This window comes from Mastigoproctus giganteus, chromosome 3 (assembly GCF_048544385.1).
Source record: "Mastigoproctus giganteus isolate SK-2022 chromosome 3, ASM4854438v1, whole genome shotgun sequence".
Taxonomy (NCBI): Eukaryota; Metazoa; Arthropoda; class Arachnida; order Uropygi; family Thelyphonidae; genus Mastigoproctus; species Mastigoproctus giganteus.
In genome coordinates, this window is record NC_143577.1 from 8,799,422 (window position 1) to 8,825,442 (window position 26,021).

The 26,021-nt window shown below is 36.8% G+C and overlaps 1 protein-coding gene across 1 annotated transcript in view; it reads right to left on the reverse strand.

The window, feature by feature from the left end:
- Window positions 1–25,807, reverse strand: part of LOC150087649 (sulfhydryl oxidase 1-like) — a 92,933-nt gene extending 67,126 nt beyond the window's left edge. The window contains exons 1-2 of the mRNA XM_090369846.1: window positions 25,546–25,807; window positions 17,144–17,244 (exon numbers count right to left, since the gene is read on the reverse strand). Of these exons, the coding sequence (XP_090225972.1) occupies window positions 17,144–17,244; window positions 25,546–25,807 (363 nt within the window). The remainder of the gene's footprint in view (window positions 1–17,143; window positions 17,245–25,545) is intronic.
- Window positions 25,808–26,021: the final 214 nt, after the last annotated feature.

The window sequence follows — 26,021 nt, forward strand, 5'->3', positions numbered from 1 at the left end:
CATAAGCATTTTTTAACAGAATGCACAAATTGCAACAAACACGATTTGCGCGGAGTAAGTTTACGAAGCTTAAAAAAAAAAAGTAATGAAGAGAAGATTCTGAACATTTATTTATGTTTTTTATACGATGGAAGATGTCAGTAAATGAGAAACACAATTTCACCATAATAACATAAAAAACATACAATTCCAGCAATCGGTATTTTTGCAAATTAGCATTAGCAGAAGCATATGATGCAAGAAAGCAAGCTTATGCAGCATCAGCCAAAAAAAAAAAAACCCCTTCCACTTCACCCCTCCATTCGTTCGAAATACCTGTCCAGCTGAGCCTTAAATTTATTTAGGCTATCAACTTCCACAACAAGGGATGAAAGTCTGTTCCACCAACCAACTACCCAAGAAATGCAACAGCATGAAGTTTACTATCCATTTATAATCGCTTGCAGTAACAGAAAAGCCCAATAAGCCGGAAAGTACAAATTATTTTTATCGTTTTATGATCATGACCTCCAGAAATGTGCTTTAGAAAAATATCACAAAGCCATTCACAAAATTGGTTCTTATAACAGAACATATGAAATGAGGAAAGGACAGTGCATTTTAATTTTTTTTTTTTTTTTTTTTTGAAAACCCCAAACATGAGAGGTATTAGAACCTATAGTACTTAGTACCATGCTTGGGTTGAAGATTTAGAAGACGAAAGAAGATATTTGTTGACATTAGACTTGAACTTCTGTAGACTGTAATTTTCAGGAAATACGTAAGAAGGAAGGTTGTTCCAGAAAATGGCAGTTGAACAAATAAACAAGGAATATGAAAACTTGGTTCTGTGAGTTTGAAGTTGGACAGTAAATGGATGTTGGCTGGTGGCGGCACGTGTTCAGACTGTTTTGAAATAGAGAGAGAGCGGGAATTATAGAAGCCAATTCAGAAGAACAGTGCCCGTGGAAGTATTTGCAGAAAAGGCATGCAGCATAAACAGTAAGTCTATGAGACAGAGAGTGGAGAGACTCTGTTACAGATGAGTCATTAATTAACTTAACTGCCCTCTTCTGAATGGAATCTAGAAGACTGAGAGAGGTTTTGGGGGCACCGCCCCAGATGTGGCGACAATATTCCATGGTAGGGCGGATTTGCGATTTGTACCGAGTGAACAGCTGTTTCTGTTTGGAAGAAAAGTAACGCCGAGAGCAAAAGAGAAAACCAAGTTTTTAGATGGAGAGGATGCAATATTTGTAATATGCTTGTGCCAAGAGAGATTGAAAGTCAGGGTAATCCCCAAAAGAGATATATCATTTTGCCTAGAAATCGGAGTATCACCAAAGATAAGTATAGGAGCAGAAGAATCCTTTTTGCAAGATATAAGACAAGACTGAGTTTTAGAAGGATTGAAATCAACTAAGTTGTCTTTGCCCCACTAGAGAATTACCTGGAGATCAGCATTTAAGGAATTGGTAGCACATTTTCGAGAAGTTGAAGCTGATTGAGCAGGGCAAGTTTTTTCAAAATGGAAAGTGGAATGCAATGTGCTATCACGCGGACATAATAGGGCTTACAGAGACGTGGTGCCACCCAGAAATTGGGGATGATGAGTTTCAGTACGGCTTGTATAATGTATTTAGGAAGGATAGGTTAGATAGAAGGGGTGGTGGGGTAATGCTTCTTATCAGAAGCAGCCTGAGTGCGACGATAGCTTTTCCGGATTCAGACATTTCACATGCTAGTATAGAGTCTGTATGGTGTGAGATAGTTGGAAACAATGGTATAATGCGAGTAGGAATAATCTACAGACCAGGTGATTGTGAAGATTATGACAAAAGCCTCTACATGCAAATGGAATGGGCAAGTAAGCGTCAATGCCTTATTATGGGTGATTTCAATTTGCCTCTAATTGATTGGAGTAAATGGGAAGGAAACTTGACATGGGGAACAATTTTTAAATCAACTAGATGACTGTTATTTGTATCAACATGTCAGGGAAAGTACTAGAGAAAAGAATATCCTAGACCTCATCATCACACATGAATCAGATGACATAACAGGGCTGACAGTAGAGGAACCAGTAGCAGGAAGTAATCACGGAGTTCTACGGTGGATGATGACGAGAGAGGTAGCAGAAGTAAAAGGCAAAGGAATGGGTTTTAATTTCAGAAAAGGAAATTACGATGCCTTAAGGTACTACATGGCCTCTAACTGGGTAGATATCGCGCAGAGAATGAATACATTTGAACTGTGGTACGCTTTTAAAACATTAATCACAGATGCCTTGAATGCATATATACCATTAAACAAATACTGCACGAGAAGGGTTCCAAGCTGGATGAATAGTGAAGTTACCGCATTACTTGAGCAGAAAAAGGTGGCATGGAAAGGATACAGAGCAATAAAAAGTATTGAAGCCTATAACAGCTACAAGGTGATCTGTAATAGAGCCACAAAAAAGGTTCGACAGGCAAAGGCAGTTTATGAGAAATCACTAGCAAACAGAGCAAAGAGGGGGGATAAAGAATTCTTCACATATATAAATGCCAAGAAGAGCAGGACAAACCAGATCGGATCTTTACGTAAAGGAAAAGGGATAGTAATAAATACACCAGCTGCCGTTGCAGATGAACTCAACAGTTATTTTGCATTGATATTTACAAATGAAAAACGTTTTGTGGCAATGGGAAATTGTGGGAGCAAAGTTAAAAAATATGTAATTAATGATATTGAAATTTCGCAAGATTATTTAATGAAAAAACTTTCGAGCCTACAGACCAGTAAGGCTCCTGGAGTTGATGGAATATACCCTATAATCTTAAGAGAGGCGGCAAGCGAGTGCATTGAACCATTGAGGCTAATTATGCGAGCATCACTAGACTCTGGGGAAATTCCCTTGGATTGGAAAAGTGCAAATGTATCTCCCACACATAAGGGTAGCTCTAAAAGTGAAGTTGGAAATTATCGACCTGTCAGTCTGACTTCAGTAGTAGGGGAAATCATGGAGGCAATGATCAAGGGTGGAATTCAGGATCATTTGGATCGAATTGAAATTCTCACGGATACTCAGCATGGTTTTGTAAGGGGAAAATCATTTTAACAAATCTGGTCCGCTATTTCGAAAGGGTCACTCACGAGCTGGATTTAGGGAATAATTTCGACATTGTTTATTTAGATTTCAGCAAAGCTTTTGACTCAGTCCCACATGAGCGGTTGCTTTATAAGCTGGAACAGGTTGGAATCACTGGGAAAATCCTTAGATGGATAGAAGGATGGCTTCAGGGCAGGAGGCAGAGGGTTGTGATAAATGGCTATTCCTCAGATTGGGTTGATGTAAGAAGTGGGGTTCCCCAAGGATCAGTATTAGGACCACTGTTGTTTTTAATTTTCATAAACGACATTGATGAAGGGATAGAGGGCGTGATGTCTAAATTTGCAGATGATGTTAAAATTGGTAGAGTAGTTAATGATCACTGTCAAGCTGAGCTTCTTCAGAGAGACCTAGATAGACTTGAGGAATGGTCAGAAAAATGGCAGCTGTGCTTTAATCCAACAAAGTGTAAGGTATTACACCTGGGAAACAGTAATCCCAAAAAAAACTTATTCACTTGGTGGAGTTCAACTAAACCCAGTACTGGAGGAAAGGGACTTGGGTGTTATGATACAGTCAGACATGAAATTCTCTGAGCATTGTAAACAGGTTGCAAGGAAGGCCCATGGTGACCTATCGATGATCTATCGAACTTTTGCAAGTAGAGATAGGGACGTGATAATCCCATTATATAAGGCTTATGTTAGACCACACTTGGAATACCGTGTTCAAGTATGGAGACCGCACCTAAAGAAAGACATCGAGCTTCTTGAAAGAGTGCAAAGAAGGGTAACTCGCCTGGTGAGATCGGCAAAAGGGCGTCCTTATGAAGAAAGACTTCGAATATGTGGGTTGCAGAGTTTGGAAACTAGACACCTTAGAGGCGATTTGATTGAGGTGTTTAAGGCTCTGGGAGGCATCAGTAAAATGAATAAGGACAAAATTTTCAAGATTATAAATGATGCTAGAACTAGGGGACATAAATTCAAATTATGGGGGGGAAATGTTTAGATTGGACTGCAGGAAGTTTTATTTTAGCCAGCGAGTTGTAAATTACTGGAATAAGTTGCCTTCATGGGTGGTAGAGGCCGACAGTTTGGGGAAATTCAAAGGTGATCTGGATAGTACTTTCAGGTAAGGGAAGCGCATAGGATGATAGGTTTAATTTCCTTTTTATTTATTTTTTATTTTATTTATTAATTATTATTATTTAGTTATTTATTTTATTGATTTATTTTTTTTTGTTTTTATCATTGTTTTGTTCGGGTTTTTTTTTTTTTTTTTTTGGCTGGTGCAGCATAAGCCATAGGCTTTCTTGCACCATGCAGCCGTTACTAATACTAATCATCGGCAAAACTATGGATAGGATTTCCAGTCAATGGAAGAAGGTCATTAATATACAGGAGGAAAACTGTGGGGAAAAGAACTGAACCTTGAAGGAAACCAGCATTAGGGGAGAAGTTAGAAGACAGAGCCATCAACCTCACCCTCAATGAGCGATCAGAGAGAAAACTGGATAACCAATTGCAAAAAACAAGTTGGCAAACCATAAGATGGAAGCTCGTTTATAAGACCTTTATGCCAAACACTATTGAAAGTCTTTGAGATGTCAAGGGCAACTGCTTGTGTTTCACAAAACGTTTCCACTGGATCTGTCCATAAATGGGTAACATAAGCAAGAATACCAGTGGATCGACACTGACGGAATCCACACTGGCAATTGTTGATCAGACGGAAGGTTTGTAGGTAGTTTAAGAGTTGGCACTTAATCGATTTCTCCATTACTTTAGAAAGAGTAGAAGTAATTGCAATAAGATGATAATTGGGTGGAAGGGATTTGTCACCCTTTTTAGGAACTGGCTGGATATGAGCAAATTTCCAAGCAGAAGGAAAAACACCTTTGGAATAAGAAAGTGAAAAAAAAGGCGGCAAAGAACAGGAGTAAGTTATGGAGAACAGGTTTTGAGAAAAGTGGAGAACTACCATCAGGACCTGGAGCTTTCTTAGCATCGAGATTTGTCAAAATCCTTCTGGCATCCTTTTGACGGAAGATCACAGGAGGCATTGAATGGAGCGTGTTGGGAATGGTGGGAGGTGTTTTACCAAGATCAATAATACATGAGTTGGAAGAAAAATGGGATGCTAACAGGTCAGCTTTATCCTTGGCTGAAGTGACAACAGAACCATCTGGTTTGGACAGAGGTGGGAGCAGAGATGGGCAACAGTTGCGACCAATAGCTTTGACAAGAGACCAGAATGCTCGGCTACTATTAGGGCAAGAAGCAAGTTTTCTACTCTTACCCTGTTCAAACTCTAGTTTGGACTGATTAATGACAGCGTTACAATTGTTGCGAGATTTGGTGTAGGCAGAAAATGAAACTGAAGAATTGGAAATAAACCAATTATGAAATGCAACGTTCTTCTCTTGAACAACCTTAGCACATTTATTGGAAAACCAAGGTTTAGATAAAGGACGAGATTTTAAAGTGGAGTATGGGATAAGGGATTCCATTCCTACAAGAATAATTTCACTGACACGATCAGAGCAAACGTTGACATCAGAAGTTTTGAAACAGTAGTCCGACCAAGGAAAAGAAGAAAAAAAAAATCTTGCAAGTCATCCCTTTTGTATTCTTGTAATGCCAAACAATACAAGGTTAGGAATAGCCATGAGATAGAGGCTGCATTGGAGAAGAGACAATCACCAAGTTGTGATTTGAAGTACCTAAAGGACCACCACTTCGACCGTGTACTTAGGATTGTTTGTGAGAAAAAGATCATGCATGTTGGCTGTATGGTTAGGATTGTCTGGTATTCTTGTAGTTAAATGTACAATCTCTGCAAGGTCATTAGAAATTGCAAAAGCCTCAGCATCTCGACCAGCGTTTTCTGGTTCGGTGTGACTAGAAAACGGAAGCTAGCTGGAGTTGTGAACATTAAAATCACCAAGGAAAATTACCTCACTGTTAGGAAAGTTGGACTGGAGAAAGTCAAGTTGTAAGGAGAGGAAGTCAGAGCTCCAAGTGATTAGTGGAGTTGGAAGAACGGTAGAGACAGCAGATGAATTTGACAGAATGAGGTAGAGAGATGAGATTTTAAGCTAGAGAAGATCTAAGAGAGGAGATTCCAAATTACCAATTCTCTGACAGGGAATATCGGAACGGACATATGCAAAAGTACCACCTTTGAGGCGAAAGGAATCATACAGCGAATAATTTGGGCACCTGAGAGGAGAAGTGGTTTAATCAACCGATAACTGAGATTCTGTCAGAAAAAGTATATGGGGTTTGGCAGACTGCCAAACCCCATATACTTTTTCTTGTATTATTCATGGACCCAACGAGGAAATGGACCTCGTTGAGATTAGAACTGAGACCATGTATATTTGTGAAATGAACTAGGAGGCGTTTGGGAGGTTTAGATCTTTTCACATATAAGCTTACTCTATTAGTTTGACGATTCATAGTGTATTCAATAGTAAGAAAAAGTGAGGGGGGGGACATGCTGTATGAAGTAATGAAATTTTTGAAAATGGCATACACATAGTAAGAATAGTACACATAGTAGGGAGTATATGATGAGAGCCTTGTCGATCAATTCGGCCCTGGAAAGATTGTGCAAGGCTCAAGGGATAGAATTTTTTTCAGTCTGGACTGTACTTGTTAACAGGAGAGATTGCTTCTACAGGGATGGGATACACTTAAATAGAAAGGGTGCAAGAATATTTGCTGATGCTATCGAGGCAGTGTTAGGTGGGTCGGAAAACTGCTAGATTGGGGGGAGACAAAGACTAATAGATTAACAGTAGCCACTGGCAGAGGTGAAGGAGATTCTTGCACTGCTTCTATTGGAATGAACAGAAGCCTGCAAAACAAGAAGCAGGATATTTCAGAGACTGCTGGAAGTCATTGCGGTACAAGTAAACACATGGGTTGTTTTAGGGTAGCTAAGAATAGAAACAGGTGCATGTATACTTGCGTGTACACCAATACTAGAAGTTTAGTAAATAAATTTGATGAATTTGAGGTATTGCTCAAAACATCAAAGGCAGATATTGTTGGGATATCAGAGATGTGGTGTCACACAGATATAAGGAATGCAGAACTGGAATTTGGGGAGTACAACGTCTACAGAAAGGATAGGAAGGGAGGAGGGGTTATGCTATTAGTTAAGCAACACATAAAATCCAAAGAAGTGAAGCCAGTCGACATCGATGGACAGGGCAGTGTCGAGTCAGTTTGGTGTGACATAAGCATAGGAAAATAAAAATTGAGAGTAGGAGTGTGCTATAGGCCTAATGACTCTGATGAGTATAATAAGATACTGTACAGGGAAATAGAATGGGCCATTAAATCAGAGAGTCTTATAATGGGGGGATTTTAATTTCCCAGATATTGACTGGAATTTGTGGGTTGGTCACTCACACACTAGCAAGGCTTTTGTGGATTTATTGGATGATTGTTTTCTACACCAGCATGTTCGGGAGGCAACTAGAGGGAGTAATACTCTTGATCTGATTATCAGTAGTGATTCTTCATGCATTAAGAATATGCAGGTAAAGGAACCACTAGGTGGCAGTGATCACAGTGTGCTGAAGTGGGATTTACTCAAGGAGGTAACTACCATCAGAGGTAAAGGGAAAGGTTTTTGCTTTCGTAAAGGCGACTATGATGGTCTGAGACAGTATTTAAATTCTATACAGTGGGATCAACTGATGATGTTACCAACAGCAAATTCAAAATGGGAAGCATTCAAGGAACTAATCTTGGAAGCTACCAGGCTTTACATACCAACCAAGAAATATTGTTCAAGGTTTGGGCCTAAATGGTTATCAGATGAACTAATGAGACATATGGCAGAGAAGAAAATTGCATGGGATACATACAAATTAACGGGTCATATGGAAGCCTATGATAGATATAAGTTGGTCTGTAATCAAGTCACAAAGGAGATTAGGCAGGCAAAGGCAGATTATGAGAAATCCTTGGCAAAGGATGCAAAGAAAAACAGAAAAGAGTTCTTTACCTATTTAAACTCAAGAAGGAAGGGGATGAATCAGATTGGTCCACTGGATGTTGATGGTTCAACAGTTGAGGATCCTGCTCAGGTGGCTAACAATCTAAACGAGTATTTTGCATCTACATTCACACATAAGGAGTTATTTAGCGAGGGGAATGTCATAGGTGAAGTAAACATTGGCAGTGAGCCAGATGATTTTCTAATAACTGAGAGGAAAGTGGAGGAGAAATTGTTGAGGATAAACATAAAAAAGGCACCCGGGGTGGATGGGATATATCCAGTTATATTAAAGGAGGCAGCAAAGGAAGTAAGCAAACCCCTAGCCATAATTATGAGAGCTTCTTTGGACTCAGGGGAGGTACCCATAGACTGGAGATGTGCAAATGTAACCCCAATTCACAAAGGAGGATCAAAGGCTGACATAAGTAATTATAGACCTGTTAGTTTAACTTCGGTTCCAGGAAAATTAATGGAGGCACTGGTTAAAGAAGCACTGCACGATCATCTAGACAAGAATTCAGTTATAGCTCAGACACAGCATGGTTTTGTTAAGGGCAGGTCTTGGTATCCAAGTACATCATAGTATCCAATCTGACCAATCTGATTGGATACTATGATGTAGTCACAAAAGAACTGGATGCAGGGAAAAACTTTGATATTATATATTTGGATCTTAGAAAGGCTTTTGATACTGTTGCGCATGGAAGACTGCTGCACAAATTGGAGGAGTGTGGCATTGGAGGCAAATTGCTGCTACGGATAAACGGATAGTTGAGTGGCAGAAGATAGAGAGTGGTAATCAATGGACACTGCTCAACGTGGACTAATGTTATTAGTGGAGTTCCTCAAGGTTCAGTGTTGGGTCTGTTGTTGTTTTCTGTATTTATAAATGATATTGATGATGGTATATCAAGCTTAATGTCCAAGTTTGCAGACGATACAAAGGTTGGCAGGGTTGTTAAGGACACTACTGATGCTATGCTGTTGCAACAGGATCTGGAAAGGTTGAGCAGATGGGCTGAGAAATGGAAAATGAAGTTTAACATTAACAAATGTAAAGTACTACATATGGGAAACAGTAACCCAGATCAATGTATCAACTCTGTGGTACTACGCTGACAGTGGTAGAGAATGAAAAGGACCTGGGGGTAATTGTGCAGGCAGATATGAAGTTCTCTGAGCAGTGCAGACGAGCTGCAAGAGTAGCTCATGGTGTCTTGTCAATGATATACAGGAATTTTTCTAGCAGGGATAGGGATGTGATTATTCCCTTGTATAAGGCATTGGTCAGGCCACACCTTGAGTACTGTATACAGGTCTGGAGGCCTCATTTCAAGAAGGATGTAAAGCTGCTGGAACAAGTACAGAGAAGGGCAACAAGATTAGTGAATGGAACAAAGGGTTGCTCTTACGAAGAAAGGCTTAAGTTTTGCAAATTACAGAGTCTGGAGACTAGACATCGGCGAGGAGATCGGATAGAGGTGTATAAGGCTTTAAATGGCTTGAGCATGCTCAATGCCGATAGGATTCTTCCTCTTGCTCAGAATAATCACCTGAGAGGGCATAAATTCAAATTGAGGAAGGACGGATGTCGGATTGATGTGCGGAAATTTGCCTTTAGCCAGCGGGCAGTTGGTTTGTGGAATAGACTTCCATCACTTGTTGTCGAAGTTGATAGCCTAAACAAATTTAAGGCTCAGCTGGACAGGTATTTCGAACGAACGAACGGAGGGATGAAATGGGAGTAGTGGTTGTGCTTTCTTTTTTTTTTTGGCTGATGCTGAATAAGCTTGCTTTCTTGCATCATATGCCTCTACTAATGCTAATGCTAAGAATATACCCAGATCCTTGACATAACGTGGCCTCAACAATGCCCCCCCCCCCGCATACACACTACTCGGACTCCCTCCAGTCACCATCTAGCAGAGTAGAAGTAGCAAGATTATACACTAGCTGATCCAGAAGCCTCCTAAAGAGTTACCAATAGGTTTGGTCCGGTGTACTAACTAGCAGCCGGCCTGCAAACACCGTTTTAGAGCTGTACCCTCGAAATGTAAGGAAGATTTGATCTCGCCACAATGTTCATTATAACCTTAAAAGTCATCAATCATACTGCATGATGGAAGAGATGGGGAAGGGTTGACCGGAACTTAGCTCTGGAGACTAAACATGGGTGCCTCCAATAAGCAAAGTGGTGGTATTTCACTGGTTGATGAGAGTCATCTACCACCTAGTATTGCCTGGTAACACAGAGGGGTGGCATTCCTCCATGAGGTGTGGGCGCCACACCTCGACCCCTGCTTACGTTGGTTCATACCCGGGTAGTCACCCACAATGTGCTTGTGGATGGAGCTTATACCCAGAATTACTGGGTATAAGCTCCATGGGTGACACTCTAGTCTGCTTGACTCGAGTGTCACCCGAATATCAGTTCCATCAGCGTTTTAGACTCCCAGGTAACCAGTACAGCTTGTGTGGCATATCTGAGAGAATGTCTGTGACGTCCTCAAGGACCAAAGCATCATAATGTTTTTAATGTTTTGAATTGATAACCAATACAATTTACAATATAAAAATGACCTTTTAAAGAGTTATACAGCGAAAATTTCAACTTCCGAGGTCGTGGAACGAATGACCAAAAAACAATGTGTTATTGGGTTCACATTATGATATTTTCACGATATGATGGTGTCTCTGGAATGGATTAATAACGTAAAGCGGGGTACACTGTATTGTATAGCTATGCGTGTGGTTTGAAATGCAGTATTTATGAATGTTTAACATTCACTTTGGGCAATTAATGTTCATATTTTCGATTTTGTTGATACTTTAAAAAAAAATAACCCGTAAACCCAGGAACTCGTAAAGAAGGAACTGCCTCTACTATACTTCAGTCTTGATTCATTTATACTAAAATTCCTGATTACTAACACTACACACTTGGCAAGTGTATTTACATTAAATTTATTTTTTTATTAAATATTTTTATTTTGTTATGATATTTACATAATTCAGTAACTTTTTTTCATATCTTACACAACTACAAGAAGATTTTACTAGGCTTAACATATGCCTTGATTTTTCACATATAATGAGTGAATATTTCATGAATAACACAAGTATAATATCTAAAAACGTTTTTCACAAACATTCAAAGCTGTCCTGATGTATTCTACAAATGACTATACTTGTAGCAAACCTGACCTTGGAGAGTCATGAAGGAAAGTGTACATCTGAAAATAATATAAAAAAGTAAACTGCAGCCATTATCAATCCATTGGAGGATGGAAGCTTCCTCAGCAATTCATGTTGAAGGAAATAGACCATAATCTGTCATGCTGGTCCAGTGTAGGTTGGCAGATCAACCATATTTAGTAGTCAGGGGATAGAACTCCAGTCTACTCAAAGAACATGTGCTACTGCACTCCCACTCCTGTCCATTCAGCTACGGAGACTGTAGCCTGGCCTCCATAGCTGAGTAGTCAGGAGCAGGAGTGAAGTAGCACATGCTCTTTGAGTAGACCAGTGTTCTAGCCCCTGACCCGCACCAGCCCAGCATAACACATTATGGTCCATTTTCCTTAACATGAATTGTTAAGGAGGCTTCCATCCTGCAGTGAACTGATAATGGCTCCAAATCATATAATTCCACTAAAAGTGTTTAACATATTGATTCCAAATTTCATTTGTAGTACAAGTGTAATCAAAAATTAATTATATGCTATAAGTACTGGGCATGAATGTATTTATGTATGATGCAAGAAAGCAAGCTTATAAAAAAAAAAAAAAAAAAAAAACCCTTTCCCATTTCACCCATCCAGTCACTCCAATGTTCATCTAGTTCAGCCTTAAATTTATTTAAGCTTTCATCTTCTGCAACAACAGACTGAAGTCTGTTCCAGCAATCAACTACCCACTGGCTAAAGACAAACTTCCACACATTATTCTTCTACAATTGTCTTTCCTCAATTGAATCTATGCCCCCTCAGGTTCTTAATCTGAGCAAGTGGAAGTATCCCATCAGCATTGAGCCTGCTCAAACCATTCAAGGCCTTGTACAGCTCAATCAGATCACCTTGCAGGTGCCTAGTCTCCAGACACTGCAACTTGCAAAATTTAATGAGGCCTCCAGACCTGTACGCAGTACTCAAGGTGTGGCCTGACCATTGCCTTATACAAAAGCAGTAGTGGCTCGTGACTCAGATGTTTGGGGGTGCTGCATCTTAAAGTTACATTAAATTGCCTTGGTTATAAGACACGTAGACATGCACAGTAATAATAATATGCAAGTTAAAAATACTACAAAACATTAACTAGACATTTACCATTAACAGACTTGAACTTTTATTTCAAAACAAAATCCATTCTTCAATTTTTATTTGTTAAAAATAGATTAATAAATTTTTCATTCAAGTTTGGTGCACTGTTGACCAAGCTTTTCTCTATTGAAAGCATTTCTTGAGCATTTAGCCTTTCCTGAATCATAGTGCTCCTTAAAAATGTTTTTAATCTTTTTAATGTTGAATGGCAGTGTTCGGGGTCTGAAGTAGTCATCAGAATGGTCAAAAGAACTTTATAGTTTTGTTAAGTTCACCAAGAACTTCAGCAAGTCAGTTAATTTGCAATAATTGTGTAGATCATGTCTGCTATAGAAAACTTGTAATTCCGTAAGAAGTTTTTCCTCTTTCAATCATGGGGTATGCCTCAGAAGCCTCCCGTACCTCTTCCATAGGCGCCTCTGTAGCCAGGTGGGAAGGAGCAGCAGTGCATAGCACATGCTTCTTGATTAGACCGGGGTTCGAGCCCGTCACCACCAAATATGGAGGATGCAGAAAGTTCAGGGAATGACCACCGCATTTCCCGAAGCAATGTGGCCTTAGTTGCTAATGCTCCTAAAAACCAAATAACAAACAAACCTCTTCCATGGGCATTTTCCTACAAAATATAACCAAGTTCTCCTTGTTAAACAATTTAGAGCAATTAATTGCTTTGTAAAAGAATATCTCTCACCTATGTCAACACTTATATAGTCGCATACTTCCTTCGCTTCAATCATGAGTGTTTTTGAAGGATTTTCACGGTACATTGAATTCTTGATTTTTAGAATGGCATTCTTAAGGTTTCCTATTTATTCATGTATTTTAATTGCCTCAATTTCTCGAGATTGCATTTGATTATAAATAACTTCCACATGAGGCATTATCTGATGGAAAAGTTCTAACCAGAACTCAAATTTTTCATTACTCAAGATGTGAAAAATTCCAGTTTCTTCTGAAATCGCCTTATCTGCATTTGCTGTCACTTGTAGTTCCTCAATGCACTTTTTTAAGGATTCAAAATTTTCATAAACGCTATTCATGGTGCGTATATTGAAGTTCCATCTTGTAGGCGAAGGTCGGGCAACACGGCTGTCCATATACTTTCTGAGAACAGAGAGACGTTGTGGTTATCTCGAGAAAAATGTTGGTATCGACATGAGGTTCGAAAAGAATATTCTTGAATCTTGGGAACTACTTGCTGCATTTCTCATCATCAGATTCAGTTGGTGTGCACAGCGGTGAATAAAATGTGCATTTTTGTACACTTCTTTTATTTTAGCCTGAACTCCCCCTTTCTTGCCTTTCATCACACTTACACCATCAAATGTCTGAGCAATCAGTTTTTCAGTATTTCCTTCAAGGATTATGTCTAACTAATCTAGAATGCACTTCGATATTGCATCTGCCATTTGGTTTTCCAGAGTGAAAAAACCCCAAAAATGTCTCCATTCAGTTCATATCTCAGAACAATTACTATTTGTATATGTTCTGAAACATCTGTTGGGTCATCAGCCATGACAGCTACGAATGAAGCTTCTTTAATTTATATTTTTATTTCTTCCCGGCATATTTGCAGCAAACAGTCAAGAATATCATTCTGACTAGTTTTTGAAATGCATTTAAATGCTGCATTACTTTCTAAATGTTCTCTAAATTGGAATCTGTTGTACAGGCGAAATTTATTATTCCTCCGAATAGTCCTGGATTTTTAGAATAGTCTTTTTCGTCATGTCCATGTAAAGGAATTTCAAACTGTCCACAAAATTTAATGCAGTCTATTATTTTAGATAATACATCATGATTCTTGGTAAATTTTCTGTTATGTTTGCAGATCAAAAGTCTGTAGGCCTCACTAAGCTGTTCTTTAATATTTACGCTTCCTAAAAGCGATAGTGAAATCACATTATCAATGTTTCTTTGAACTCTCATGTTTTAGAGTTTTTTCTTTCATTCTGTTTATGTTTGTAAAGCCACTTTTTGTCCATGTTAAGTTACCTCCGAACAGTAAACATGGAAAACAAAACAATGCATTTTTAACTTCATAATCACAAAGCCAACTTTTCCTATGGTACCATTCAGTTTTAAAACTGAATATATTTCTTATTATTACTTATTCCCCGCTGAGAAATTTGAATCTTTGGTGTGGGACGGCTTTTTTTTTTTTTTTAATTGCATTTTTTTCTTGGAGAGATAATTGTGAAAAACTAAGTTGCTGAAGTTTATTTACTGTCATGCAATTTACTTCATGGGGAAGTGTGGAGGCCATGATCAAATCAAATTTCACAAAATCGCATGTCATAGAAATAATGTTTTACTTACACATCACTTTATAATATAACTTCAACTTACCAAGTTCAAGCTCAATTTGCAATTAAACTGTAATCACATAATTAGACTGTTGAATGTTGAGTATTGACTTAACTGTGATATTATTTAGTTACTTAATGGGAATTGGGCGAATAACAAAAAGACACTGACATTGTGGCTACACATCCATCAGGGTCAACGATGAAATCTGCACTGCATGCTTTACAGTGACTGATTCGTTTCACCTATAAAAAATGTATATTGGCAAGTTGCCAATATGCTGGTTGCCAATGGCAACCAACTACCAGATATTCACTGGAAGGCAAAATGTGTCACTGCCTGGCACACAGTTAGGCCGACGGTTAATTAAACTTCAAAGCTGGAAACGATTTCATGTTTTTATTCTTGAAATGATTACTGAAAATAGAGGATGAGCATACTATATGCGGGTCCTGTTAATAATAAATAATCTTCATTCCATTAAACTGTTCTTCTCGAAAAAAAAGTCATAACTCCGTTCACTGTATATCTAGATTTAAATAACTGGGGGTGGCACAGTGCTTATGGATGAGCCGCCCCTGTACAAAAGTATAATCACCTTGTCTCTGCTAGCAAAATTCCTATATATCATTGACAAAATGCCACGACCTGCTCTGACAGCCTGTCTGCACTGCTCAGAGAAATTCATATCTGACTGCACAATTACCCCAAAGGCTTTTTCATTCTCCACCTCCAGTATGGCATGTTCTACTCAGTTGAGTGGTTTTCGAAAGCATGTGACTGGCCAGCCTTTAAGAAGTTCTGCAGTGCTAAGGTACTGGAATATACTCTGCAAATTAAAAGAAAAGGATCCAGATAAATCACATAATGAGATATTCTGGCTGCCTATTTAATTAGTGTTTCTGATTGATTATTAAAAAGTTGAAGACAAAAAGATGATAAAAACAAATTTCAGCAATACAGATCATCAATGTCCAGAAAGAAGTGACCATAAAGAAGTGAATGAATTTTTCTTCTGGAATGAAATTCCAGAAGAAAAATTCATTCATGATGAATTGCCAAATATTTGTGAATGTACAGGACAAAATATAATAAAAGACCTGAGATTCAAAATTTGTAAGCAAAAACAGCTGTCAATGTTGATCAATTGAGATGATATTCTACAGTGGCAAGTTCCTGGACAAGTTCATCCTCTGATACGTTTAAAAGATCCCACTCTGATATTACCCCTTTAGAGGAGTTTAAGGTGGCATGTGGGGTAACCTTCGTGGGAATTCCAAAGGTAGATACTTTTAACAGTCTCTCAGTGTGTCTATATTCAGTCATTTCAATTAATAAGTCTCCGGATCTCAATCACCTAATCATTTTTGGAGAGCCAGCCACATTTTCAAGACATTTTTGTATCAAAATGCAAGTTGAATTACATTTCCAATTTTTTCCCCTTGAACAAGCAAACTATGGGAACGTCTATAGTGAAATTACTTTAAAAAATTATTTCAATTACTTTAAATAATATTTTTGTTATAGTCCATTCATATGGTTTCTTCAGTTTGAGCATTTTTTACCCAAGAGGATCCTCTATATCAGCATTTCCTAAACGGGGGTCCATGGACCAGTTCCAGGAGGTTACTTAACAAAACTACGAATAACTTGACCAGTTCTACAAAACTACAACTGGTCGAATTATTTCTTCTATGTATAGCAAATTGATGATAAATAAAGTTATTATTATACATTTATGTAAAAATAAGAATAAATTTGAGTTGTCTTAAATATAAAACCTTGAATTTTCTTTTCAGAAAACCCAGTGTTCACACACACACACACAGAGAGAGAGAGAGAGAGAGAGAGAGAGAGAGAGAGAGAGAGAGAGAAAAACCTTTTTTTTTTTTTTTTTTTTTGTTAGTTGTTGGCACATTGGCTTCTGTGGCCATAATGCACCTCCCAAGGTTTTTGCACTACTCTGATCCAAGCCCGAGGCAGGATTCGAACCCGTGACCTTTGGGTTGCCAGGCAGGCACTTTACCCACCCAGAAAACACATAGAAAAACATATGCATATATATATATAAGGGTCTGCAAACTTTTTTGATTTTTTTAAGGAATCTGTAGATCTCAGTAGTTTGGGAACAACTGCTCTATATCCATGTCTGTATTATTTACAATATGAGACACAGTCATTCATAATTTTCACTTCTTTTTTTTTTTTTCATTGTACATCAATACATTTTATGCATAGGTAGTCTTTGAAAATAATTTGTTGTAGAGAATTTCTGGTCAAAACTATTTCATTCAAATGAAACTGACAAAATACTAATAATAACGGAATCCATGACAGCAAAAATTTTGTTAAAAAGGAATTACAAGACAGTGGTGAAATCATTTGTCAAAAAGGAATTATAACAGAACTTGTATACATCACTTACCTTTACTGTTGGATAGCCCTCAACTCCATAATCCCTGCAAAATTTAACATTGTCAGGTTCAGCACAGTTCACAACTGCTAGATCAACAACTTCTTTCCAATCTGTAATTATTAAAAAAAAAACAAAAAACAATGTTTCCTCCAGCATACTGATTAGCATAAGCAGTATGCAAATTATGCAAGAAAGCAAACTTATAGCCATTCACAGCCTTAAACAACTCAATCAAATCGCCTCACAGATGCCTAGTTCCCCAGATGCTGCGATTTGCAGAACTGAAGCATTTCTTAGTAAGAGAACCCTTTTGTTCCACTTCCAATCTCATTGTCCTTCTCTGTGCTTGTTCCAGTAGTTCTACATCCTTCCTAAAATGAAGCCACCAGGCCTGTATGCAGTACATACAGGTCTGGAGACCTCATTTGCCATTGACCATTCGTTATATAATGGGATAATCACCTCCTTATCTCTGCTGATGACAATTTTCATAATTTGTAATGGCTTTTCAAACTATAGTGTTTCAATTTGAATTAAAATTTAGTCCTTTCCTGAAAGCAAAGTTATTGCTGAAATTAATGGCTTTAACAGCATTACTGAACTTTATGTGAATATTATGTTGGAAGTAGTATGCCATTAAACTAACCGCTATAGTAAGAAGGAATAAGGTCACTCACTAGGCTCCCCTTTTCTCACTAACTCCAGTGTTAATATGGAATAGGCAAGCCTAATGACCAACCTTGAGCTGCCTATTACTTTTCTGCTTACTTTAATTTCCTTAAGACAGTCATGTAAGTGCAAACTGTTTTAAGAGCAAATGCTTGGTTTCTTGCATAAATAATAATGGTAAACCAGAAATTCTTTTGTTTCATATTAATCTATTTAATCCTTGGGTATGTGCATAAATGGACAGAACACCTGTTAGTTTCACCATGTCATCCATAACTCATTAACAGGAGAGATTGTTTTTACAGGAGCAAGATATATTTAAATTATTTTTACAGGAATGGGATATTTAAACAGAAGTGTTCCAGGGAACATCTTCTAATACTAAAGTACTGTTAGATGGGTCAGAAAAAAATTGCTTGTTTGAAAGAGATAAAAAGTAAAGTAAAGTGCAGCCATTATCAACCCACTGCAGGATGGAAGCCTCCTCAACAACTCATGCTGAGGGAAATGGACCATAATCTGCCACGCTGGTCCAGTGCGGGTTGGCAGATCGACCATATTCAGCAGTCAGGGGCTTGAACCCCGGTCTACTCAAAGAGTGTGTGTGCTACTGCACTCCCACTCCTGACCACTCGGCTACAGAGGCCGTTTGAAAGAGATACTCACTCTAAATGGCAATTTAATGGCAGCCACAAATAGAGGATAAACTGGTCCTTGTAATGCTTCTATTCAGACATGCAGAAGCCTGGAAAGCAAAGTGTGTGGATTACAAGACTTACTGGGAGGTGGATCCTTATGGGGGGCAAGCAATTACATAGGCCGCATTAGGGTTACTAAGAGCATAAACAAAATGCACATGCTTGCTTATGCTAGAAGCATAATAAATAAATTTTATTAATTTTAAGAACTGGTTAAGTCATCAAATGCAGATAATACAGGGATATCAGACACTGTGCCACTTTGACATAGGGGATGGAACTTTAATATAGAAAGTAAGCGTAGAGAAAGGATGGGGGGGAGGAGATATGCTAGTTAAAACCAGACCATAAGGCGGTACACCTGTACAACACAATTGACAAGTTGACATAAGTACTGGTAAAACAAAATGTGAGGTATGTATTGCGGGATTTATTACATACTGTAAATAACTAATGTCAAGGATAAAGAGAAAAGATTTTCTTTTGGAAAGGCAACTACAATGGTCTTAAATTCAGTTTTTAAATTCTTCCCTGGCTGGAAGACGGCCAGTTTTAGACTAGCCAGTTTCTGAGCACTATTATATTTAATTTAATCTCAAGAGTTTTCAAGAAGTAATTTCAAGGAGTTTTCTCCTATGTTTCTTACCAAAAGAAACATAACAGCACTGCACCTTATTTTTGAAGAAATGCCTAAAGGTATAATAATACACAGCTGGAAACGCAAAAATCCAAAAAGAATGGGAGCATAAGTGCCAGGCCACACTATAACAGTATTCAACTATGTACTGTAATCAAAATTGTGGAAAATTAAAAACAACAGTACAATAAGAGTGTCAAAAAGTGACTCAAAATAAGAGTTAACTCAGAAGCACAAGTTTTAGGGAAAATTGTAGCAATGTCATCAGGATGTGGAGACTTCTTGTCATCAAAATTATTCAGGATTCCTTTAATGTCTTTCTGTCAGAAAAACCAAGATGATATTGACTAGTATGTGTGTGTGTTTTTTTTTGGTAGTTGTTGGCGCATCAGCTTCTGTGGCCATAATGCACCTCACAAGGTTTTTGTAGTACTTTGATCCAAGCCCGAGGCAGGATTCGAACCCGCGACCTTTGGGTTGCCAGGCAGGCACTTTACCCACCCGGCTAGCACGGTCGGCATGTGTGTGTGTGATATGGTGGGAGGATATTTACCAAGTTCACCAATACTTGAGTTAAGAAGAAATATACTTGTAAGATGCTAATAATTTAACTTTACCTTCAGATGAAAGTATGTATGGACAGAAGTTCTGGCCAATAATTTTAGCAAAATGACCAAGCAATTCAAATATCATTTGAGGGAAAGAAACAAGTTTCCCATTCTTAATATTTTCAAAATGAAGTCTGTATTTATTAATAACTTGCTTACAATTTGCAATCTTGAATGTAGGCAGAAAATGAAGCTGGAAATATGGATTCAAGTTGCACAACTGAAATATGCTATACCTTTATCTTCAATGGCCTTAATCCATTTACTGGAAAACCAATGTTTATATAAAGGATGAGAGTTTAGTGTGGAATGACAATTAATAAATTTCATACCTACGAGAATAATTTCTCTGACACAATCTCAGAAAATATTATAATTAGATTTAAAACTACAGTCAGCCAAGGAAATGAGAAACAGAAAACATGCCAGTCATCCTGTTTTGCATTTGCCAAATGACCAAATGGGACTAAGGTTTTGTTAGAGAAGAAAACCATCACCAAGTTGTAATGTAAGATAGTACCTCAAAGGACAACTAAAATGAATTATGCACTTTTAAGGGTGGTTGGGGAGAAGAAAAAAAAAGCATTTTAGTAAGATTATCTGTTGAAGTAAATGAAAAAAAAAAAAAAAAAACGTACAAGGTCATTATTAATAACAAAAGCCACAGAATGTCTACCAGTGGACCCATAAAACTCAAACTACAAGATGGAAGCCAGATGGAGCTGTGAGCTTTAAAATCAACACAGAACATTACTTTATAGTTAAGAAAGTTACATCAGAGAATGTCAAGTTTCAAAAAGAAAATCAAAGGAGCTCTAAGTAATTTGTAGAGTAAGGAGAACAATAAAGGCAATTTAATTTTGCAGAATAGGATGAAGAGATTTAAACCAAAAGAAGATTAAAAAGAGGTGACTTGATCACCTTTGCTGTGAAAGGAATTATAAAGAGAATTTTGACAAAAAAAAAAAAAAAAAAAGATAAGTGGCAATTCAGGCATTCTGTAACTGATATTGTCTCAGAAAAAAGTAAGAGGGCTTCACAGACTGTAAATGGAAATAATGAGATCAGAACTGAGACTATGTATAATTTGTAAATGAATTAGGAGTATATGTTGGGAGTTTAGTTCTTTTTGCAAATAAGTTTGTTCTGTTAATTTCACTAAGCAACAAACTTATTTTTTCCCTATTCATGATGCACTGGCTCCTGAACATGATTTAGCCAGCGCTCCCTAGTAATGGACATAATCAAGAGTCATAATAAAAACAACCGATTATATGCAAGTTGATTACAAAGAGTTGATTACTTTTCAGAGAGCTGGACCTAACTTCATTTATAACTGATAAAGCATGAAGATCAAGAAATAAACTATTCACACGGGTTTGTACATCGTGATAAATAATTTTAATAAACAAGCATCATATTACAAACCCCTTACCAGGTTCTTGCCCACAAGCATTTGAGTCAGAACAAGGATTACAGATTGGCTAGTAAAGGATTTGTAACATGATGCTCATTTATTAAAATTATTTATTGTAGTGTACAAAATGTGCACGAAGTTTAATTCTTGATGGATAACACCCACAATGACTGGCTTAATTGAGCCCTCCTTTTCAAATTTAGCATAACAGAAATTTATAATATATACTTGGTTTTTTTTGTTAATCCCAATGATTTATTTAATTTCATGATATAAAAATACACAGGAGCAAGCAGCATTCTATTTCAGTTTATTTGACATCAAAATAAATTTAAGGTATAGATGACATGGATGACTTGCTTTCACTTATTTATTTTTTCGTCCTTTACTCTTTAAGTATGCAATTTTGAACAAAATAAAAAGCAACACACCCTATCTGATGTTTATCTCGATTTAAAGTATAAAACTATATCTTCAGAAAAACATTAAAAATTTGCACTGCATTTAAGGTTTGCACATTAATAATTGTTGTTTTCACACCTTCAATTTGAAATTTGCATTTAACCAATGCAGGTACTGAGAAAAATGGCATAACTTTGATACATGTAGGATGGGTACATTTGGGGTTATGCTAAAGCCAAAAATGTAGACATTACCCAATTTATAGAATTCACAATTATTTATTACAGGAAACTGAAGAGAAGATATGTTTTTCACCTTGAAAGGTAATGTTTGTTACTGCTATGTGGCCAGCGTGCTTTTAGAGAGCAAGAGAATTAAACAAAAAAAAATGGGGATAAAAATGAGCGGGGGAAGGGCAATGGGGGGGCAAGTGGAAAAAGTTTAACAGATAATTTTATTATTAATATAATATATTCATTTTTAAATCTATGCAAAACTAATTATTTTCAGTGACCTCTTTTGCATTATCTAGCATTTTGAAAATAAATTAGTCATTCTATGATCTAATCAAGAAAGTATCAGTCTATGGCCATATTGAAGACAAGTCATCCACCTGGAAATACTGTAAATTTTTTTACTGCTCTGGCAATTTACTGCTCTGGCAAATCTCTGCATTTCAGTAATAAAACAACATTTATGATATGTTCAGAAAAGAGTTTTTCAGTTGTACATCTGGGCAGTCAGTAACCACCCCTCCACAGGAAGGTAGAAACAGAAGATAAAGGTATAAGGGGAAAAAAAAAAAAAAAAAATTGGACTGAGCATGTACTGCTTAATTCAATGTTTGCTTGACCTGTACCAGCTTTACTAAAAGGGGACTAACAGTCCCTTGATAAAGTTGGTATAAGTCAAAATAAGTCTACATTTTTGGACCACTTGCCATTATGTGAAAAGACTTCCCTATGTACCTTTGACCTAAAATTCAAAATGAGGTCATAGATCTGTTAATTTCTAATGTAAGAAATCAATGCTTGGGCCACAGTGCACAAAAACAAAAATTTTTTGAGGACACTGATTTTTCTCACCATAAGCAATTTCTCAGCTCATTTTGTTGATATCACTTTTTAAACAAGGGCAGTGAAGGTCAAAGAATTCTGCACATTGCCAAAACAGCATGTGGAATCACATAAACTGACAGAATTTCTACTGAATGATGATGCTAATCACAGTTTCAATTTAGCAGGCATTCATGCCAAAAATGAGCAGCTGAGAGAGAGAGAGAGAGAGAGAGAGAGATCTGGATTACTTTAAAACAACATCATGATGCAGTCGACGCAGGAAATATGAAACTTGGAAGTGGAAAGAACTGTGCAATGAGAACAGTTGCTAGGAGCAAAACACCTCTGAATTGCAGTTTGATGACCAAAGTAGAACTTTGTTGCATCACAAAAAGTATAATTTTTGAACAAATTGTTTTGCAAATTCCATTAGCAATTTCAACTTAGAAAGTAAATTAATAAATTACTTTTTATGTTTAATGTTTATAAAAATTAAATTTGAGATATCTATGAACCTCAGTGATCCAAAAATCAACCAAGTAATTTTAAATTGCTAAAAAAACATAGAGAAAAAGGATTCAATAAAACTGATTCTGATGAAATAACAGATGCTTCTGCAGTGGCAAAACACTAAAAAATCCATATGTAACAATCAAACAGACTAATATTGCAGCAAATTATATTATTACCAACTGCCTTGTTTCACAGCAGCTTTCTAAAGATAACAGTAAAAGCAGTCTACTGTTTCTATTATGTGTTTAGGCATTGCATTTTGAAATCAGAGTTACAGCTGCTTCACGGAGTAATTATTTTTTTTTGTTAATTTTTTTTTCTTAACTAGCTTTATTGCAAGAACATGGTAAAACATTCATGAGTGTAATATATTCAAGAAAAATTTTTTGACAAGGAAGGAACAAAAAATTTCTTCTGGAAAATAAGGGAAAGTGTAGCAGAATTAATCCTTGCATCCAGACACAGCGACTTTGAAGTGACCCTTATGCCGAGATTATTGGAACTTAGTATTATTAATGGCAAATGATGCAGTAAACAAGCTTTTACAGAATCAGCTAATAAAAAAAAAAAAAAGACATCTGTCCATCCCCTCTAATAATCTGTTCCTTAAATTTATTCAAACTACTCACTTTTTCAATAAAATTGCACTATTATCAATTTAGCAAAAAATGTTTGCACATCATCTGTATGATACCCCATTGTTTTAATTATAAAATAATTAATTTTTAGCTTTTTTTTTTTTTTTTTTTTACTGACATGAAAACTGTGACCTATTAATTGTGATTTCCTAAACGCACTTAAAAAATATCAAATTAAAATAAACAAAAGAAACCAATAATAATATAGAAAGTTTATATTGTATTTTTCAGAATTTAAGGTCGCTGATCCCCATATTGAAACTCAGGTTCTCGTGTGGTGTCTGGCAGACACAACATAAACATCTATTTTTTGTCAGCTGTTCAAATCAAAATAAATCAAAGCTCTACAGCAAAACCAGTGACACCAATCACTGGCATTTCATCAGGGAAAGGAAATTGCCTAGAAGAAAGATACATGCTTTTCTTCAGTGGGCATCTGTTAAATGTCACACAAAAAATTCTCATAATTCATAGAATATTAAAACAAAAACTACTGTATAACCAGTTAGAGAACACTGGTGGGCAAAACTACATAGGAAGATTTGATTTCATTGACAAATTTAAAAAAATTAAAAAAAAAAAAAAAAATTTAAAAATGGAATCTGTCAAAAGTTAAATGGGTTCAGTAAAATGAATGCTCATGGAATCCTTACTTTTTTGGACGACACACGCATAGGGGGACATAAATTGAAAAAAAAGTATGGCTTTGCAAAAATTTGATTTCAGCATATTTTTTTCAGCCAGATTAATTGACTATTGGAACAACTTTGATCTGGTACTGTGGAAATGGGTAGTTTGAATAAATTCAAGAAAAGATTGACAAATGGTTTGGATAGTTTTTTTTTTTTTTTTGACTAACTGTATAACTTGCTTCCTTGCACCATTTGCCACTATTAATACCAATATGAGCTTTAATTTTTTTTTTTAATTCCAACCAATCCGGTTTTTAGCAATATAATTTGGTTGTAAAATGCAATTTAATGCATTTCATTATAATAAAATAAATTTAACGTTAATATATATTATCATATTAGACATATGGTGTGAGCAAGCCGATGCCTTTGCTGCACAAAAAAAAAAAAAAAAAAAAAAAATTTTTTTTTTTTTTTTTGATATCCAGCTCAGGATCCTGGGCGTGCCAAGCCCATATTCACCAGATGTGAGCCCCTGGGGGTTAAAACAGGCGCTCCCAGTTAGGATGGGGATACAATTTGTAGTCTGTACACATACAGTGGGGAAGAGACCGGGGTTTGAGGCCCGTCCAGACGGAAGTTTTTGCCTCTGCACATTTATTAAAAAAATAAAAGGTAAAACAAAGGCTTGGAGTCGGTGCTAATTGAAAAGTATGCAAAGGTAGTAAGGAACAAACTAGTTTTTGGGAAGTACTTAAATTACTTGAACAGTTATTTATAACTTAGTTGCCAATATGAACTGTCAAAGTGTTGTCCAACTGATATGTCACTGTATTAACTATCAACACGTAAAGTTACTGGAACGAAAAGAGTAAAAGTGTTAAGCGAAACTGCCTATCCCCTTTAAACACTATTACACCCCCATTACGAAAACCCCATTAAATTTGGACACACTCCAAATATTTCTAAAATAGTATCACATGACCGGTTTACTGTCGTCTGCATTGAAAACAATCAACACTGCCATCTGTAATAGTTTAATTGAAAAAGGAAGAAAGCTCCGAAGTGCTTCTAAAAATATTTTTAATTTGTTAATTTTTTTAATGGACTGTGAAAATAATCTTTATCGTCTTACTCACTTTTTATATCTTCAGCAAACTCTTTCCACACAGGAGCAAATCGGATGCAATGCCCGCACCAAAAATTATAAAACTGTACCAACCAAACATTATTCTTACTGAAAACAATTTCACTAAAATTATTATAACCTAATTGCCACAGTGGATCGGATGAATTATATAGCGAATCCGCTGCGTATGTGACATGAAGAAATGAAATAAGTAGAAATAAATATGAAGGATTTAAGCAGTTAGCTGTAAGTATACATGGCGCAGTCGCCATTGCTGCTCTTCGGTTGTTTTTAAAATCAACGAAGCGCTACATGCTCTCATAATACCACGTGTCTGCGCTAAGACTGACATTTCGTGTGACGTCATAAGTAATTCAGTTCAATTTAAATTCAGTAACAAAAACAACCTTAATAAACCTGTCTCCATGAAGATTATTTCCTAACTATATTAAATCCTGTTTCCTTTACGTGCCCGGAATATTTTTA